Source organism: Dysidea avara, chromosome 3 (assembly GCF_963678975.1).
Source record: "Dysidea avara chromosome 3, odDysAvar1.4, whole genome shotgun sequence".
Classification (NCBI taxonomy): domain Eukaryota; kingdom Metazoa; phylum Porifera; class Demospongiae; order Dictyoceratida; family Dysideidae; genus Dysidea; species Dysidea avara.
In genome coordinates this window covers 31,491,598-31,511,195 of record NC_089274.1, presented here as the reverse complement: position 1 = coordinate 31,511,195, position 19,598 = coordinate 31,491,598, and the positions used below count along the sequence as shown (strand labels likewise).

Here is a 19,598-nt window from a genome sequence, read left to right as displayed (position 1 = left end):
GCAAGCCATAGCAACAGTGGCAGCAACCATAGCAACAGTGGCAGCAATCCATAGCAACAGTGGCAGCAAGCCATAGCAACAGTGGCAGCAACCATAGCAACAGTGGCAGCAATCCATAGCAACAGTGGCAGCAAGCCATAGTAACAGTGGCCCCATGCTGTGGTGAGACTGTAACTAGCACAACGGTTATGTAGATATAGGGTAACAAGACCTCCCACTGTGGATACATTTTAATTTCAAACTAAAACATTCTGTGAGAAATGCCCTTTCAGTTACTAGTGTTAATTTTCTCACCACTAGCAGGGCACAGAAGCAGTAGTCTATACCCAACCAGCAACCATAAGGAGGAGCATGTCATACTTGGTAGTTCCCACCCATCAAATGGCACTGAATTCTAGGTCATCAGAATCAAATAACAGGAAGGGCATGCTAGTACAGTGGCACCTGGTCTTCTATACCTGTCATAAAAATGCTAGTCAAGATTGTGGAAGAGGAGCTTGATGAAGGGGGGCTGATGCAATGCCGGCCTACTGTATCTGGAAGAGTGGTTCAAGTGGAACATTCAATGTCTCCAAAATTAATCTCAAGTTTTGATACTTGATCTGCAAGAGGTCTGTAGAGCTACAAGGGAACTGGATGACTTATAGCTATGGCAACTTCATTGCTAGAATGGTCAAAAGTATTCTTAGATTGGATTGTATTTAATTATTCAGAAAAGGGGCAGCTGGCATACCAGTTCATTGTATAGGAATGCTGATGATAATTGCTTTAACTGGGGTCCAGAAAATTAGTGCATTATTTGGAGTTAAAACTGCCAGTTGTTGAAGCACCCAACTGAGCATAACCACAAAGCAAACATGCAATAGAAGGGGTGATGTCTTCATAAGCCCATTCCACAAAGTGTGGAAAGGTAAAGGGGTGCAGTCTGGGGTAGTGTTCCACTAAAACAATGTATAAAAAAATAATTATTTTCTAATACTGATGCAGGAGTGAATATTTCTTTTACCATTACAGTTATTATTATTATTGTTATCTAGGCCCGGGGCAAATACAACCAAGTACAATCAACAACGGGACAACCTACCAATAAGGCAGTGCATGACCAGTACAGTGTGTGTGTGTGTGTGGGCACATAAATGTAATTATAATCAGATGCTTAAGCTTTATTGGGTATAATCAAGACAACAGCCACATGCACTCTAATATAATTATATACATATATTACAGAATACATACTTAATTAAGTCTAGGATATTAATTTATGTATCTGTACACAATTTGTGTCCTCCTCATGTGATACCAGTTGTTTAAATGAGGATGGATCAGGGTGATGGAGTAAGACATGGCTGGAGTTGTCAAGGGCAGACCACAGTGATATCCGGGACAAAAGAAGCCGAGTATTTCCACTATGTGTCACACACAACCGCTATCTGTCAGTCCGCTGAGTTACATTTTAAAGTATGAGATTGGCCAATATGTCAAAAAATGGTCAGATGGTGTCTTGGATACACTGCAAGATGTGTAGCAGATCACTGTCAAAGGTGGCAGTGTCTTCAAAGGAATACTCATCACATCAGTGGTGCATGTGCAGACACTGAATGGTAGCTACAGTAGTGATTGGCACTTCACAGCAACAGGAGATAATATGTGACTGTCTCTGGAAAAACCGGTCTTATCGCCCATTTAAAAGTATCGAGAAATGTCGGTTTTAAATATTCAGTGTGTTGTAGCTGGCCAATGGTGGTAGCTACGCATACCAAATTTTCACACATTTCACAACAATCTCTAACCAATCTCTGATCAGATGCTTCCTCAGTGCTAGTGCTAGGTCAAATATGTTGCAGTAAGTACTTTTTGCCTTTGTAGAGACTGGTTTAAGCTTGCCTGTGAGCCAGTCATATTAGTGGCTACTAGCCAACCACTCACTGATGCTGCACTGTCTAATACACAGTAACAGTTGTAGCAAACAAAAAAGTTACATAAATTGTAATATTGGACCTAGTGAAGGTTGTTTCTGTCCTTCCCCTGACCCATTCATTTTCCTAGGGGCCTGGGAAGGGCATCAAGGATTAACCATTCAAATACCAGTTGTGGGGACCTTGTACCTAGCACCAAGACTGCAGTTGCCATCAAATTGCTTGCAGTGCTCTTCAGACTAGAAATGAATCAGCATCAATTAAATTATTGCCAATACTCACATCTTGGTATTGATTGGTATCAGTTATTCAATACCGTTTGCATTAGTGGCCAACCATTCACTGGTGTTGCACTGCCTACTACGCTAGGCGCTGCCACTGTTATAGCACACAAAATGTGGATCACATAAATTGTAATATTCTCCCCAGTGAGGGCTGTTTCTGTCCTTCCCCTGACCCATTAGGGCCCTAGGAAGGGCATCAAGGATTAACCCTTCGAAGACCACTTGTGGGGGCCTTGTACTTAGCCCCCAAGACTGCAATTGCCATTAAATTACCTGCAGTGCTATTCAGACTAATGTTCCACCAATATTGAATCAGAATCAAATTACAGCCAATATTTGTCTTTTGGTATTTATTGGTATCGGTTATTCAACTATTCAATACCATTTGCACCACTTGTCATCATCACAAGTGCTATGCTAGCAGAACTTAGGGCATAACAGCCTGGAAGTAACTACCACTTGTCTTATGTTTGCAAGAAAGAGATCAAGACATGTTAATGGGAACATTTTTAGTATCCTAACAGCACAATCATGTTTTGCTAACTCAGAAGGTATTTAGCTACTTTGTTAGTGCAAATATATTATGACGAAGCCACAAAGAATAAACAACCTATCCATAACTCAGTGATGGTCACTGTAAAGTGCTAATAATAATAATTATGCAACCAAGTACTAAGAATAATACGAAATGCGGTTAAAATTACGTCATAAATAATGAAATTAAAAAATTAATGATTGGGAAAACTACAAGGCCTGTGAACTTGCACTAATCGGGGTTCGACTCGCCGGTGAACAAAGGCACAGACGTATAATAATTATGCCTGTCCATGCTGATGACTTGAACAAACATGTAATTCTATATAACGCCCAGCACCATGCCCATGATTCTAAAGGCCCATAGAAGATTAGCGACCATGAGCGACCATCCGCAGGTGTACTACTAACTTGTCTACTAATTGTTTGTGTCCAGATCTTTGTTCAGACAATTGACAGGTGCCGCTGTAAGCCCAAATATGTGACTGGATCTACGAAAACCGTTCTTATCGCCCAAGACAGGAAGTTAGATTTTTTCACACAAACACAAAGCTTAATGAATGCACTATCAAGTTTCACTGCCACAGTCGACCAGAGTAAAGTGGTCTATTTTTGCTGGCTGTTTTTTTAGAGCACAGTGGCGAGCCATACGAGTGGTCTGGGGGTCTTGATGGAGCCCTGGCCAACCAGGAGATGGCTGTGTGTGGCTGTACACCTCCGTGGTGTTGGACAATGACCTGTGCTGTCAATTTCCTTTCATTTTAGCCAGTTCTGAGCCCTGAATGGCCTATAACTTGGCCTAATTCATCCCAGCACGTTTCTTTTCAATTTTTGAACACCATCTTGCCTGCCTTCCAGGGCCCCCGCCTCCCACCCTTCTGGAGCTCGCCCGATACAGACAACCTCTGTTTAAAAACTATCTAAAATGGCGGGAAACTTAGCTGTTGACTACTTCTTCAGTGGATGATCAGCCTAGCTTGGTCCCACATCATATGTCTTCTTAGTCAGTAGAACTATACAACGTCAAATATTTATATATTACTGATTTTTTAAAAAAGTAAACAAATAATACCACATGGTCTGTAGACAGCATGATGTCATTATAGCTGTGGCTAACTGTTTTGCAGGAGAATACTAAACTGTGAGCACTGGACAGCTGCAGGGAGTCACCAGGATGCCTACCATTTCCTAGCCCATTGGCTTCATTAACAAGCTCAAGGAGCACATCCACAACCATAGAGACCAGCATCTTCTAGGCATGAGATGGCAGGGCAAAGTGTGCATAGACAAGGTGTTACCCTTTGGGCTAAGGTCAGCACCATTAATCTTCTCTGCAGTGGTGGATTCCCTGCAATGGATTACTGACCAGCTGGGCAGTGATCCAAGTGATGTAGCTTGTGTATTACCTGCATGATTTCCTCATGCTGGGATGAAGTAACTCATCAGCATGCAGCGACAATATGGCAATCATGACTACAGTGCATAGGGAAGCGACAAAAAAATGAGCCAGCCAAGACCGTTGGCCCATTTACTTCTTAGGTATGGAACTGTACTCTAACAAAGGAGTTATCAAGAGGAAAAGAGACATCCTCAAACCCCAACTGCACTTTTGAAAAAGCAGGAATTGCTGTTGCTCCTGGGTCTACTTAACCATGCTTGTAAGGCAGTCCAAGCTGATGGTCTTTCCCAAGCTGATTAAGTCCAAGGGTAAGCAACCAGAGTATTTTGTTCACCCAAACAAGCACTGGTGACTCTAGACTTGGGGGCACAGCATGAATGTTATTGTATGACTAGAATTTTTGGGGGGTCTGGGACCCCCTGACGCTGCAGGATTGTCAATTTTAAGGCTTTAAAATGGCTTAAAATTGGCACTAAAAGCAAACAAAATGTTAAAACTAACAATGCCAATCTATACTACAACTATCACAACAAAAATAGTGTTCCAATACTACCTATACTAACTTTAGTCAGTATTGAAACAACTATTTCAAAAAACTCCCTATAACGAGACCAAACGGACCTCAAGTCTGCAAATGACTCCAATGGTATTCATTATTGGTACCTGTGGTCTGTTTTTGTTCAAGCTTAAGTAAAATTTTTGAACTATTAGTTCCAACACCAAAATATAGACGGAATAAATACAGTCAGTATTAATATGCTGTGTATTCCCCAAGATTTTTGAAAGCTTGTTTTTCAACAGGGGGCCTGTGCTCCCCCCCATAGAGTCGCCTACAAGGTTGCAGCATCTGATATTGTATGATGGCACAGATTTGCAGAGATATGCAATGGAATTTTCAATGCTCACTTCTATGAACACCAGTGGCAGTTTTAACAACTGGTGCATCAGGATCATGGGGGTGGAGCAGTTTGTGGTCTGGAGTGGTTTCAGCTATGTTGGAACAACTACCTTAGGCAGTCACACATCTCTGTCAAGGAACTTACACCAATCGTGATTGCAGTGGCAGTATAAAGGCAAGAGGTGGTTTGGGCAATCACTGCGAGTACAATTGGACAACATAGCAACATCAACAGTAGGACCAGTCATAACAGTGAAGTAATGCACCTAGTGTGGTGTCTATCTTTATTTCAGCAAACTTTCAGCTGTCCCTAGAAGCAATTTGCTTACCAGGAAGGGAGAATACCATAGCGGATGCATTGTCCAGACACAACGTACCATTGTTTTACTCACTGTGTCCACATGTGTACAAACACCAGACAGGTGCTCCTGCTGCATTAGTGGATCTATTGGTGTGGTCATGGGTCTCAAATAAGTGGACCAATTTGGAGAATACTAATTTTCCTCAGGACTAAGCAGCAATGTTGCACTGTTAGGCAATGAACCATTCTATTTGTCATTAAGCTAATTGAAGCTACATTGTAAATGTTTGTAACCCTCATGTGATGTTATCAACTTTGCCAATTAACACTCGGGAGTTGAAGAATAGTGAGTTCATACAATGGAGTTAGTAAAGAACTGAACAAATAAAATAAATGTAAAAGGGAAGGAGTTGATTGGGTGGTATCAGGTACTCAGCCCTGATCCAGACAGAAGAGCTGAGTATGGAGAGCTACTGTACCCACCAAGCAAAATTGGCATCGATGTTTTCGATGCTAAATTGTATCACGTGATTCCTCATCATGTGATCTACAAAATGCAGCTAATGTGGGTACAACACACGCCGCCCGATGGGAATTCCTCCTTTGGTCAAACCTTACTTTATATCCTTTTCAGGGATTCATCTGAATTTACGTTCAACCCTCATAAGAATGAGACACACATGATTAATCAGTGTGCAAAATAACGTCCAGACACCAGACAATTTCTGGTCAATTATATCAGTTGTCAGGCCATAACTGAATTTGTCCAGAAATAGTGTCCTTTCAAAGTGTAGCAGAGTTTATATTGGGCTAGGAGGGAGGCCACACATGATAGTATTGACATGTAATTAGTAGTTACCCTTTAGTATCAGTGTGAGTGGTTGAGCAGTAATCAGCTCTACAGTACATGGGTGGCCCCAAAAGCAAACATCTACTGTAACTTGGTAGAAACACAGGAAAGGAGAAACAACAAAAGTTAAAATGTTCAGTCAAATCGCTTGATGTCCACTCAACTCCACAATGTCCTGACAGTATGTCAGGACATGTCTGAAAAGTTATTTTGCACACTGTATATAGTGCTGTGATTCATTCTATAACAATATTGTAACTGGTTTCCAGGGTATTTAGTCATGAGCTTGCAAAAAAAAGTTCATAAACAAGTATAAGAAAAAGTTAGGAATTTTAAATTAGAGTAGGACAGTGTATAGTACTGCAATAAGAAGCACTGAAACAAGCTTGATCAGAGTAGTACGTAATGTCACAGGACGTGCAAGCAGAAATGTAAATCGCTTGTTTGTTCCACTAATTAACACTAATTATGGGAAACACAGTTTCTACTATTGTGGAACTACCTTGTGGAATGCTCTGCCAACAGCCTTATATGACCCAACAACATTTACTAAATTTCGAAATAGTTATTTAAGAACATTTTTAGTGATGTTAGTTTGTACATAAGTAATTACTGTATATGTGTGTGTTTATGATGTACGTTTTGTGCAGGTGGCATAGCTGAAAAACAGCTTCAGCTGATGATGCCTCCCTGTTAAAATAACAATTGAAAAAAAAAGTCAAAATAAAACAATAAGAAGTGAATATCTCTACTGTGCACTTTGAGTGTAGCACAGTAGGGATATTCACTTCTTATTGTTTTATTTGGACATTACGTACTACTCCGATCCAACTTGTTTCAGTGCTTTTTATTGCAGTACTATACACTGTCCCTACTGTAATTTAAAACTCCTAATTTTTTCTTATACTTGTTAGTGTAGCGCCTAAAACTCTCTGATTGAGATAATCGTTCACTTTATGATAAATTTCTTGTGGGGTTTGTAGCACATGTACTAAGTGTTTCTAGAAGGGTAAGCATGTAAAAAGTCCTATTTTTTGGACCTTGTCAATAAAACTATTAGTTTACATGGAAGACAATCAATATCCTATTAGTTTAAAGGCTGGATTTAGTATTAGAGCAGTACAAAGCCTGCAGCTGCAACATGATACCCCATTAAAATGCCACATGAAACAAATTGTTTTCTCAGCCCGGCAGTGAACAAAATGACTGAAAATGCTATTTTCAAGGGGTTTTATTAAAGTTTTGCATTTTCTATGCACACAGTTCTGTGGTATCATGTACTAGGATCATCCTGATGTGTATCGTTTCTTAATTGAAGGTGTATATATAACAAAAGAAAACCATACCTGCATATTCCTGTGTTGCGTAATCAAAAAATATTGATACACAAACATAGAGTCAGTATCGCGATACAACCAGAGTATAGTGATATTCCGATATATCAAATGTATCACACATCACTACACTTGCACAAGTACACAAAAAAAATTGGAATTTTTCAACTAGAGTAGGGACCATAGCATATTGATAAAAAGTACTGAAACAAGCTGGAGTAGTGCACAATATTAAATCAAAGTAAAATAATAAGAAGTGTTATATCCGTATTATGCTCAAGATACCATAATAAAAATGTACAGTAGGGATATAACACTTCTTATTGTTTTACTGTGATTTAATATTGTGCACTACTCTAGCTTGTTTCAGTACTTTTTGTCAATGTGTTATGGTCCCTACTCTAGTTGAACATTCAAAATTTTTTTGTGTACTTGTTTGTTGACTTTTTTGTAAATAATTATTATGGCTGGTGAATCCACGCATACTGTATCTGAAATGGTGTCGCACACCCCAGCTATATCAATTATCATCTGAAAAGTGAAGTATCCATTATGCTTCGTTGCCAGCTATGTTCAACCCGTTACACAGTATTACCAAAAGTTCATAATATAGAGAGGGAGGGAGAGTATCCAACACTGTATTACCTGGTCAAAACACACTGTGTTCAAAGATTGCACAATGACTATCAGCACCAAAACTTATTAAATCACTACTGAAAGGGTGTTAATTCTATTAAAGCAAAGCACTAAGAACGCTTCCCTTTGATAAATCAACACCTATCAACGCTCTTCAGTAGGTGAAGCTAGGTGACGAATTTGTATGGAATTATACTACTGAAGTATACTGAAATATTCAGGATATGATGCAATCTTTGAACACAGTGTGTTTTGACCAGGTAATACAGTGTTGGACACTCTCCCTCCCTCTTTATATTATGAACTCTTGGTATTACGAATCAAGAACTGTTCGAAAAGCACCTCTGCAATCCGCACATACCGAAAGAAAGAAATGGTGCAGCATGCCCCAGTTATATCAATTATCATCTGAAAAGTGAAGTATCCATTACGCTTTGTTGTCAGCTATGTTTAACCCATTACACAACAGTACGAATCAAGAACTGTTCAAAAAGCACCTCTGCAATCAAAATAGCTACCATGAAAAATATGGACGATTTCCTATACAAAGGGAAACCATCACGTGCTACCACCCAATTGACACTTTTCACTGTCAGCAAAGATGAATGGGACACAAAGGAGGACACTGGTAAGTTCATGAAGAATGCATTGTACATACTGTGGCATGCCAAAAGACACCTCTCGGGCTGAAGCGATGTTGAACAGTGAAAATATCAAGCCTGTAGCCTTAGCCATTATCAAATTATGCTTGTCTGAAGCCATCAGTCAGTTACTTACTTAGTAAGTCAGTAGAAAATTCCAATAAATATATATATACCACTTTCACACCTCACTTCAAAGGGAAGAGAAGGTGTATAAGTGGTATAATAGCACTGCTAAGGAATGCAGTAACGAGAATAGGAGGTAGTATATACAAGTTATATCCCTCCTAGGAGTGATATAACTTGTATATACTACCTCCTATTCTCATTAATGCATTCCAAGCATTCTCAGAAATCATTTGATTTCTTTGATGAAACTATGTGATCTCCTCTCCTTTAATATAGTGACACTTCACAGGATCGATAGTGGGTTTTAGTTTTTGTAAAGTGAGCCAAGGCATAGATCATGGACTTGGGGAAGAAGATAGTTCATTGTTTTTACTGAATGAAGAAGGTCACAGGTAGTTTATATTGAACATGTTACATTCAATAGTCACGTGGCGATGTCCCTCAGACACTGGGTGTAGCGCTTAATTGATTTGGCCATTAGTGTTAATAGTATTCACTACTTTAGTTTATTCATGGCTAGTAAAGTAAGTACTTTAGTGTAGTTGAATCGTCTTTATATTGCTGTTTTGACACCTGGCGTGATTTCACACACGCGTAGTGACTGGGCGTGGCGCTTAATTGGCTAGGCCATTATAGCGATGTAAACATATTCACTGCTTTAGTTTATTCATGGCTAGTATAGTAAGTACTTTATAGTGCACTTAAGCTTCATTATGAGCTGTTCAGCTCGTATTTGGGCTTCCTGTGTTTAATTGCGTACCCACAATCGAAGCGATCTGCATGCTCGTGACGATACACTTACGTTCGGCCTCTCAGCAGCGCCTTGTCGTTGCTCTTACGACGTTACCCACAATCGAAAGTCACATAGTCCCATATAAATACACTCGCAAAGCATTCCTCCAGTTTCCATGTACACTTGCAGGTGAGTCACCCAAGTGGAATATATTAGTTGTAACATGGGCACTTGTGATTTGCCTGAAATATACACACTTGCACATGGGATGCGCCCTCGTGCTCGTGTGTATATTTCAGGCAAATCACTCGTGCCCATGTTACAACTACTACTTAAATTCTGTAGCAACTTGTTGAAAGCATTTCGGGTTGATCTGAAAGTTTGTTTGGGCTTAGTTTTACCTAACCAATACTGCCTCTCATCATCATCAGGGAAAATAAGGTTGGTTTTTGGGTAATGTTATTTCTGGGCCACACCTACTTCTTTGTGGTCCCTATCGTACTGTATGATGAGTAAGGCAGTGCTTTAACTGATTTAAAGAACTTAAGTTTCCAAGTTCGAGCTGGAGCATACGCGAAACTATTTAAGACTCACCAAGCAGAGCCTTCACTGAAACAATCGACTTTGCTCTGTATACAGATGCCTCTGGAGTGCTTTTTCCTCTACTTCTAGGGTGCTTTCTTCTGCAAGTTAAACTTCCATGTCATCTTGATTTTAGGGTCAGGTGCTGCGTAATTAATTGTCTTCTGCCAATGCACAATGCTATAACTACCTCGATATAGCACAAACCCCACAGCCAGCCTATGAGACATATAGCTAGAATACAAAAATAATGGTATTCACATATGACAGCCAAGCTATAAAAATAAGGTGCAGCCTTCAATAAACTGGATAAAAAATATTGTGAAATTAAAGGTGGCTGCCAAGAAATGGCTGCAATGATGTTAATAAATTTAGTATATTAATACTTTTAAAATGAAGTAGGGATCCAAGCGATAAAAAGTAGTGAAATAAACAAACTAGTATATTAAATTTTTAAAAATGATCCAAGCAATAAAAGGTAAAATAAGAGATGAATGATGGTATTACAACATAGCTCGGTGGGAAAATCCCTACTTTGGCATTGAACAACATCATTGCTATAACATTCCAATGTAGAGACTTTCTCACCAAGCTATGCCGTAATACCATCATTCATCTCTTGTTTTTTTTTTGTTGTTGTAACATATAGCAATAGTTACATATGTGACTATTATATTAGGGTGACTATCTCGAGTCAGCCTTTCACCTACCCGCAGGGTGTTTGTCACTATTTCACTGTGCTACCATTAATCTAGACCAATAATAACTAGTATTTTTTAAAATTTGTAAATTAAACAAAGAAGTAGGGATCTATGCAACAAAAAGTAGTGAAACAAGAGATGAATGATGGTATTACAGCATAGCTCAGTGGGAAAGTCCTTACTTTGGTGGCACATTTTCAAACACTAGTTTGTTTTGTGTAGCATAGCTAGCTACAATGTAACTTGTGATTGTTCTATTAGAATATCATACATGACTGTTGTATTAGAGTATATCTTGAGTCAGCCAAAAGGTGTGCAGCTAGCTAGACTAATAAGGGGTGAAGTCATTTTGTTTACTGTTAAGTAAACAGCTAGATTGTTAAGAGATTTGGTCTCCGTACTCTATCGCTATTTGTCCACCTAGATCTTTAATTGATGGGCGTGGTGGCAAACCTATTGCGAATGGAATCCCAATTACGAACTTGCGCATATCTACTCTTATAGTAGTGCCAGGACGGAAGTGCTTCTGAAATCCAGCTCTGAAATAATTCTGTGGCGTCTATATATGTTGCTGAAAGAAAGTGTTGATACGGAAAATTAATGCCTTGATATGATTTTGTTGGATGAAGAAGACAAGCAGCCTGATTGAAGATAAAAGAAAAGACAAGGCGCAGAGGACCTACACTTGTCAGAACCCCAAAAGGCACATCCCACTGGTGAGTTTGTTATTGTGGCATAAAATGGTGACCGTGTGCTGCTTCATTTGGCCTCTAACCTTGCGACTGTGGTCAGTGAGTGAGGCAGTGAGACTAAAATTCAAGTTTTGGCAATTTTTAAAAATTCTATATCCGGCCACCTGTAAGTGTTTTTTGTTATATGTAATGCTGTTTTATATATCAAGACACACGATATATGTCGTGCGGCCAATTACAACCAGTGCGGGCACGCGACAGACAAGTGTGTATTTTACAGGAACCAAGAAAATGCCATTTTCACGCATCCATATTTTGAAAGTGGCTAGACAGAAATTAATCATTTTCGTTGTGGAAACTCCCTCGGGGTAGGGCACTTCCCATTCCAAATTTGAGGTGCATCTGCCTATCCATCACTGAGGTACATGTCTTCAAAATTCATCTTATTTTCTTCGTATTTTCTTCTTAATCTTTTTCTTTTTCTACTTCTTTGTCTCGCACACTTTATAAAAATCGTAATAACTCATGCGTGCTTTGGTCGATTTACTTAAAATTTGGAGGGCAGCAAGAGCATAATACAGTTACAGTCCAATTTTGGTAGAGATCAGACAAAGAACAAGAGAGTTATGTGCGGTTTTTCAAAACCCTAAGGTGATTTGTTGTCACACCTCCAGGGTAAACTGCTAGGCAGAATAACTTGAATATTGGTTTATACGTGGAGTAACTATCATAGTGCAAACCTTTTGTGGTTTGAAAAAAATTGCACTAACAGTTATGAAGTTATAACGAAAACGCCAACCATGTGTAAAAATCACATGATCAAGTTTTTAGTATTACTTACCATGCCTACCAGGCAAATAGCTACTGGAATCAGTTGAAAATAGGTAGAGAGGTAGAATAATTATTTTAGAATGATCCTTCAGTAGCTAGTTTACAAGGAATCAGATTAAAAACTACTTACAAAAGTCAACTAGGTGTAACAAGTGCCGATCGAGATACTGTAATAGAGCAGTCACCCTAATAGAGCAGTCAGTTAAGAAGTAAATAATTATACTCTCTTAAAGCATTCATCTATGTATTGTAGAGAATTTAACACTGTTATACGCCACTGTGTATGGAGCTTAACTTAAAAAAGGTGACCCTGTAGAGAGATCAGCTAGAAACAAGTCAACAAGTCACCCTGCAAAGTGTTAAACCACATTTCAAATCACCCTGTAGAATGTTCAGCTGGAAACCAGTCACACTAAAGAGAGTTCAACTGTATTTCAAGTCACCCTGTTGAGAGTTCAGTTGGCAACAAGTTACCTTGTAGAGAGATCAGCTAGAAACAAGTCACCCTGTAGAAAGATCAGCTACACAATCATCCTGTAGAGAGTTCAGCCGGTAAGAAGTCACCGTGTAGATAAATCAGCTAAAAAAGATCACGTGTAGAAAGATCAGTTAGAAACAAGTCACCCTGTAGAAGGATCTAGTCACCCTGTAGAGAGATCAGCTAGAAACAAATCACCTTGTAGAAAGTATCGGCTTGAAACAAATCACTCTGTTGAAAGATCAGTTAGAAATAAGTCACTCTGTAGAGACATCAGATACAATAAAGTCATGAAACACCTATGGATTATCCATGAATAGTAAAATAATCGCCATGAAAGTCATTTTGTGGATATTTCGTGGTAATATCCATGCCTTGAAATATACTCATGAAAAGTGGAGATTTCATGGTGATTTCATAGCACTGACAAATTATTTCATGGCACAAGAAAATTTCATTGTTGCAGAGGCCATGAATAATATTGTTAAATTTTCATAGGCGGTATCCATGAATTGTCATATTTTCACAGGCAGTGTCCATGAAAACCACATGTTTTACCATGGCAATTTTATAGACTGTTCTCTGGGAGTTCAGCTAGAAATAAGTCAGATCAGCCAGAAACAAATCACCCTGTAGAGAGATCAGCCTGATCAAGTCACCCAGTAGGGAGTTCAACTACATTTCAAGTCACCCTGTTGAGAGTGTGGCTAGAAACAAGTCACCCTATAGAGAGATCAGCTAGAAACAAACCACCCTGTAGAGAGAACAGCCAGATTCAAAGAAACAAATCACCATGTAGAGAGATCAGCTTGATCAAGTCACCCAGTAGGGAGTTCAACTACATTCCAAGTCACCCTGTAGAGAGCGTAGCTAGAAACAAGTCACCCTGTAGACAGATCAGCTAGAAACAAGTCACCCTGTAGAAAGATCAACTAGAAACAATTCACCCTGTATAGATCGGCTAGAAACAAATCACCTTGTAGAGAAATCATCTGGAAACATGACACCCTGTAGAGAGATCAGCTAGAAACAAGAGAGAATTCAGCGACATTTGTAGAGTGTTTCAGCAAGAAATAAGCCACCCTGTGGTGAGTTCAACTACAAACCATTCACCATGTAGTCAAAGAGCATAGTTACATTATGAGGCTCCCTGTAGAACTTTCAGCTACATACACATTTCCATGTAGAGTATTCAGCAGCGTACAGTTCAACTTGTGTGACTTATTTTGAAAATCAATAATTGTGAATTATTGCCTAAATGTACATTATCATTATTACTGAGCAGACAGCACAGCTGATATGCTCAGGGGAAAAAAGGAAGCAATCACAAAATGAATTTAGCTACGTAGTTACAAAAATAATATAGTTATCGAGTTCCATACAATGTTTGCAGTTCTGTTGAAAAGAATCAAAATTGTTGCACTCAATTATGGTAGATGGTAAGCTGTTCCAATGCTCTGGAGTAAAAACTCTGTTGGTGTGAATAGGTGGATAAGTTTGGTAGAATGAAACCATGTGGGTGATATAGTCTGGTGGTTCTTGTCATTGAAATGAAATAAGTAGGAAATTGACGGTGAATAATCTTGATGTATAATTCTGAAAAGTGTTTGCAATCTGCATATTTTCTGTCATAGCTGAAGGCTTGGTCAAGAAAGATGCTGCATCATAGCTGTGACTGAGCTGAATTGGTTGAAATCATTTAGGACCCATGTAGCTAAACAAATCATTAAAATGTATTTCTTCATAATACTCTTCTCTCTGTGGTAAAGAAAAAGACAAGTAAAAAGAAATACCTAAAGCTGGCCATAGGCTAGCTTTAGGTATGAAATTACAAAAAGAAGTGATATCTAATCAAAAACAACCAAGCTGTAAAAAAGGGTGAGGCCTCCAAAAAAGCCAGGGTGAAAAAGATGTGAAATCAAAGGTGGCGGCCAAGAAATGGCTGTGATGGTAGGTCAATGGCAAAATTTAATAACGACAATTCAGGTGAATTTGGTGCTGAATCCTAGTGAAACTTGGAGGAGGCAACACAAATTCACCTGAATTGTCGTTATTAAAATTTTGCCATTAAACTACCATCACAGCCATGTCTTAGCTGCCACCTTTGATTTCACATCTTTTTTCACCCTGGCTTTTTTGGAGGCTGCACCCTTTTTTTACAGCTTGATTAGATTATATGGACTAATACTATTCCGTAAAGGTGATTTTCGTCACGTAAAATGTCTCTAGGATGATTTTTAAAGGCCGAATTTTGAGTGGCAAGCAACATTTTCAAGGCAATCCCTACTTAAATGGTACGGGATGGGGCATGTCATTGTGATCAAGTAAACAGATTGTTAAGAGGCATGGTTTTGGTGCTCAATTGTTATTAATCAACCAAGATTGGGCGTGATATTGAACCGATCATGTATCAATATGGTTTCATTGCATGAAGAATGAAGTAGACCAGCCTGATTGGAGGAAAGACAAGGCACAGAGTTGTCGGAACCCCAAAAAGGCACATCCCACTGGTGAGTTTGTTATTGTGGCATAAAATGGTGGCTGTGTGTTGCTTTGTTTGGCTTCCAGACTTGCAACTGTGGTCAGGCAGGTAGGCAGGCAGACAAATATTTGAGTGTTGGTGTGTGTGATTTTTTTAAAACTCTATATCCAGCTGTTTGTAACTGTTTTCTTTTATGAAGTATTATTCTGTAAAAGGTTTTTTTTTAAAGGTGGCGTTTTAGGTGGCACATGTCATTCTAGGGGATCCATACTTAAACAATACTACTGTATTGTTTGATAATGGCCGCACCCTTTTTTCACAGCTTGACTGTTTTTGTGTGGATTGAACTTACAGTAACATTCTTACATTTTGATTGTTTTCTTTTTGCACTATAATTGTGACCGGATTTGACAAAACCAGGCTTCCACACACATCCAGTTGTACAACTGTGAGGTCATAATTCAATGTAGGAGTATGCAATCGGTTTCAAAGTTTGATCTGTTCTTTCACAATATTATGGACGAATTGTGTGAAAATTTGAGGTCAGTAGCTTACTGAGTATTCAAGTTATAGTTGGTTAAATTCAAAGAATTGGATGTGTGTGGATGCCTGGTTTTGTCAAATCCAGTTCCAATTATGACTGGTGAACCCTGTGCATATATACCACACTAAAAGAAAGAATGGCAACAGCAACATCACTACTATTTACTATATGAGTTTGTTATTGTCCCATAAAATGGTAGTCATGCAGTTCATTATTTAATCTCTATCCTTTCAACTGTGGTCAGGCTGGCTGGCTTGCTAACTGGCTCACAGGACCAAATATCATACTTTATAAAATCAGTATTAGTTTTTGTAACAAACTCTTTACCACATACAGTACATATGTGTGATTGTAAAGTAAGTATCTTTCAATATTTACATGACAGAAAAAACAGAAAAAAGTTAAAGAACGCCTTCAGAGAAAAAAGAAGCTGCTAAAAGATCATGTTACAATGGCTAAAGTTGTATCAGCATTTAAAGGATCTCAGGAAAATCATCTTAGCTTCCAAGAAGGAGAAAATGTAAAAGTACTATCAGAGGTACGTTTGGTGCACAAGTACAGATATGATTAACATTAACTGGAGGTGAAATCTCATTATTCATTTCAGTAGTTTATTCATTGTTATCCTTAAAAGAGAATTCGCATCAATTTGTCTATAAAATAGTCTTGTGTCTGTATGTCTGAGTATCTATCTGCTCAGCCTCTATATGATTTTAAAAAGCAATTTATAAACATCTGATCAGAAATCATTGTTATGTTAAAGAACAGGTAGCCTTCAAGTTGGAAAAGTGTCTAGTTGTATATGTAGGGCCGTAGCAGTACAGCCTTTATTGTTCGTGGTTATGCTAATATGTTCATATGTCACAGCTGCATTAACAGAAGTAATATTTTTATAGAAATCTGGGTGGGTTCATGCAGAAACACATAGTGGAAAAATTGGATGGTTACCAGGTTTGTAAACTCAATATTAAGTTTGTAACAGTGGTTAGTTGTACATTTCAAAGCACATATAGTTGCAATATCTCAAAGTACATAACTCATAGCACTTACATAAGTTCAAGGTTCATCAGCTGTAATGACGCACTTTCTGTTTTCATGTATAGCTGCCAATGTCATGAGATTTGCTCATAAAATCAATAAAATTCACCCTAGTCTTGCTGATAAGGATGATAGTGATGATTCACTTTCTCAAACACATGTAAGGTTAAGATCAGCATTTATACTATCCTTTGTGTGTGTGTGTGTACATGTGTGTGTGTGTGTGTGCGTCTGTCTGATTGATGCCTTCAGAGAAACATAACTCGATAACGGCTAAGGCTATGGGCTTGATTTTTTCATTGTTTGATGTCACTTCAGCCCGAGAGGTGCCTTTTGGCATACCACAGTACATACAATGCATTCTTCATGGACTTACCAGTGTCCTCCTTTGTGTCTCATTCATCTTCGCTGACAGCAAAAAGTGTCGATTTGGAGGTAGCACGTGATGGCTTCCCTTCGAAACGGAAATCGTCCATATTTTCATAGTGGCTATTTTTGACTACAGAGGTGCTTTTCAAACAGTTCTTGATTCATACTGCTGTGTAATGGGTTAAACATATCCGACAACGAAGCGTAATGGATACTTCACTTTTCTGATGATAATTGACATAATTGAGGCGAGTGACGCCATTTCTTTCTTTCGGTATGTGTGGATTGCACAGGTGCTTTTTGAACAATTGTTCATTAGTAATACTGTGTAACGAGTTGAACATAGCCGACAACAAAGCGTAATGGATACTTCACTTTTCAGATGATAATTGATATAATTGAGGTGAGTGATGCCATTTCTTTCTTTCGGTATGCGTGGTGCTTTTTGAACAGTTGTTGATTCGTAATGCAGTGTAACGGGTTGAACATAGCTGACAATGAAGCGTAATGGATACTTCACTTTTCAGATGATAATAGATATAGCTGGGGTGCGCAGCACCATTTCAGATGTGGTATGCGTGGGTTCACCAGTCATAATAATTATTTATAAAAAAATATACAAAAAAATTGGAATTTTCAACTAGAGTAGGGACCATAGCACATCGATGCAAGCTGGAGTAGTGCACGATATTAAATCACAGTAAAACAATAAGAAGTGATAATTATATCCCTTCTGTGCATTTTATTATGGTATCTTGAGCATAGTAGGCATATAACACTTCTTATTGTTTTACTTTGATTTAATATCATGCACTACTTCAGCTTGTTTCAGTACTTTTATCAATATGCTATGGTCCCTACTCTAGTTGAAAATTCTAATTTTATTTGCGTACTTGTTATAAATACAATACTCCAAAGAAGCCATGGTTCATATGATTTGGTACATAAGTGACACAACCTGTTAACACATAACATTCAAACTTTTACAGAAATGTCAAACAAAACTCACAAGTATTTAAAGTCATTCAACTTGTTATTAAGCATCTCATAATAATTTCATCCTTTGTTAATTTTCCTGCTTTGCCTCCCATGATTGATCTTGACACTTTGTAAAATAAGCTTTCTATACATTTTGATAACCGTAGTAAGAGAATTAAATGTTTATCTGATCACAGGTAGGTTTATATACTTATCTGTGGTTTGGCGTGTTTATTTATTTCTTAAGGCTTTACAGCACAAGTGCTGAAGGTCTGTAGGACACCTGGTCCTACAGCCTATTTAAAGTTGTTACATAAAGTGTGTTTGTGCTCAATATCCAACTGCCAGCTATGACATCACCATGGTGTGTGTGTGGGCTTGTATACGTATAATGTACAATGTATGCCAAAAAGTACAGTGTAGCTGTATATATGGCATTTTTAATGTATAACACTTTTAGGCTGATTCTGAACCAGCAAATGCATGGATGTCTTATAGAGATTCACTTAAACCCACTGCAGAAGCACAGTAAGTTACTTAAACATTGCACAACACAGGTCATACTGTTCTTAAAGTAGTTGTGTACTAACAGCTGGTTGTGGCTACATACCTATATAGTTTGCTGAGATTTTTAAAAACATTTATGCCTATTTATTTCTAGAAATACTTGTAATAAAATTGTTTTTGCAAAGGTAGAAATGTATTGTCATAACCACTATATGGAGGAATCGACTTCCTTACGCTCATAGATATGTTTCGTCTACTTTTGCTAGTATAAGTATAAACATTGTATTTGTTCCTTGTCTACAGTCACAATGTGCATGTGTAACATTTACTATATTTCTCATTTTTCTTGATTTTCTATTTTAGAATAGATCAAAAGGTACGTACATTGTGTATCTATTATAAGTACATGTAAGAATGCTAATTGCATACATTGGATAGCACGTGTACATTGAATTATAGATCAAAATATCCTAGTGTAGGAGTATACGACATGCAATGCACATAAAAGATATCAGATATATGTATCATTTTGACATTGTGTTACTGATGTTGTTGACTCAAGTAGAATCTCTTTGTAGTGAGAGGGCAGTCTTGCTTTTTTATACCCATTTTGAAAAAAATATGTGGGAGTTTTTATTACAATAGTCTAAACTATGGAATTTATTTCAGAAAACATATTGTTGTTGTTTATGACAATATGTAACGCATACTTATATGTGTGGCCATATGAATGTGTTCTAA

General features: G+C 38.2%; 1 protein-coding gene across 1 annotated transcript in view; it reads left to right on the top strand.

Annotated features, from left to right (window-relative positions):
* Nucleotides 1-19,468, top strand: part of LOC136250696 (uncharacterized) — a 178,047-nt gene extending 158,579 nt beyond the window's left edge. The window contains exons 32-36 of the mRNA XM_066042925.1: nt 16,351-16,503; nt 16,862-16,916; nt 17,069-17,163; nt 18,811-18,878; nt 19,221-19,468. Coding sequence (XP_065898997.1) covers nt 16,351-16,503; nt 16,862-16,916; nt 17,069-17,163; nt 18,811-18,878; nt 19,221-19,269 — 420 coding nt within the window. The 3' untranslated portion in view covers nt 19,270-19,468. The remainder of the gene's footprint in view (nt 1-16,350; nt 16,504-16,861; nt 16,917-17,068; nt 17,164-18,810; nt 18,879-19,220) is intronic.
* Nucleotides 19,469-19,598: the final 130 nt, after the last annotated feature.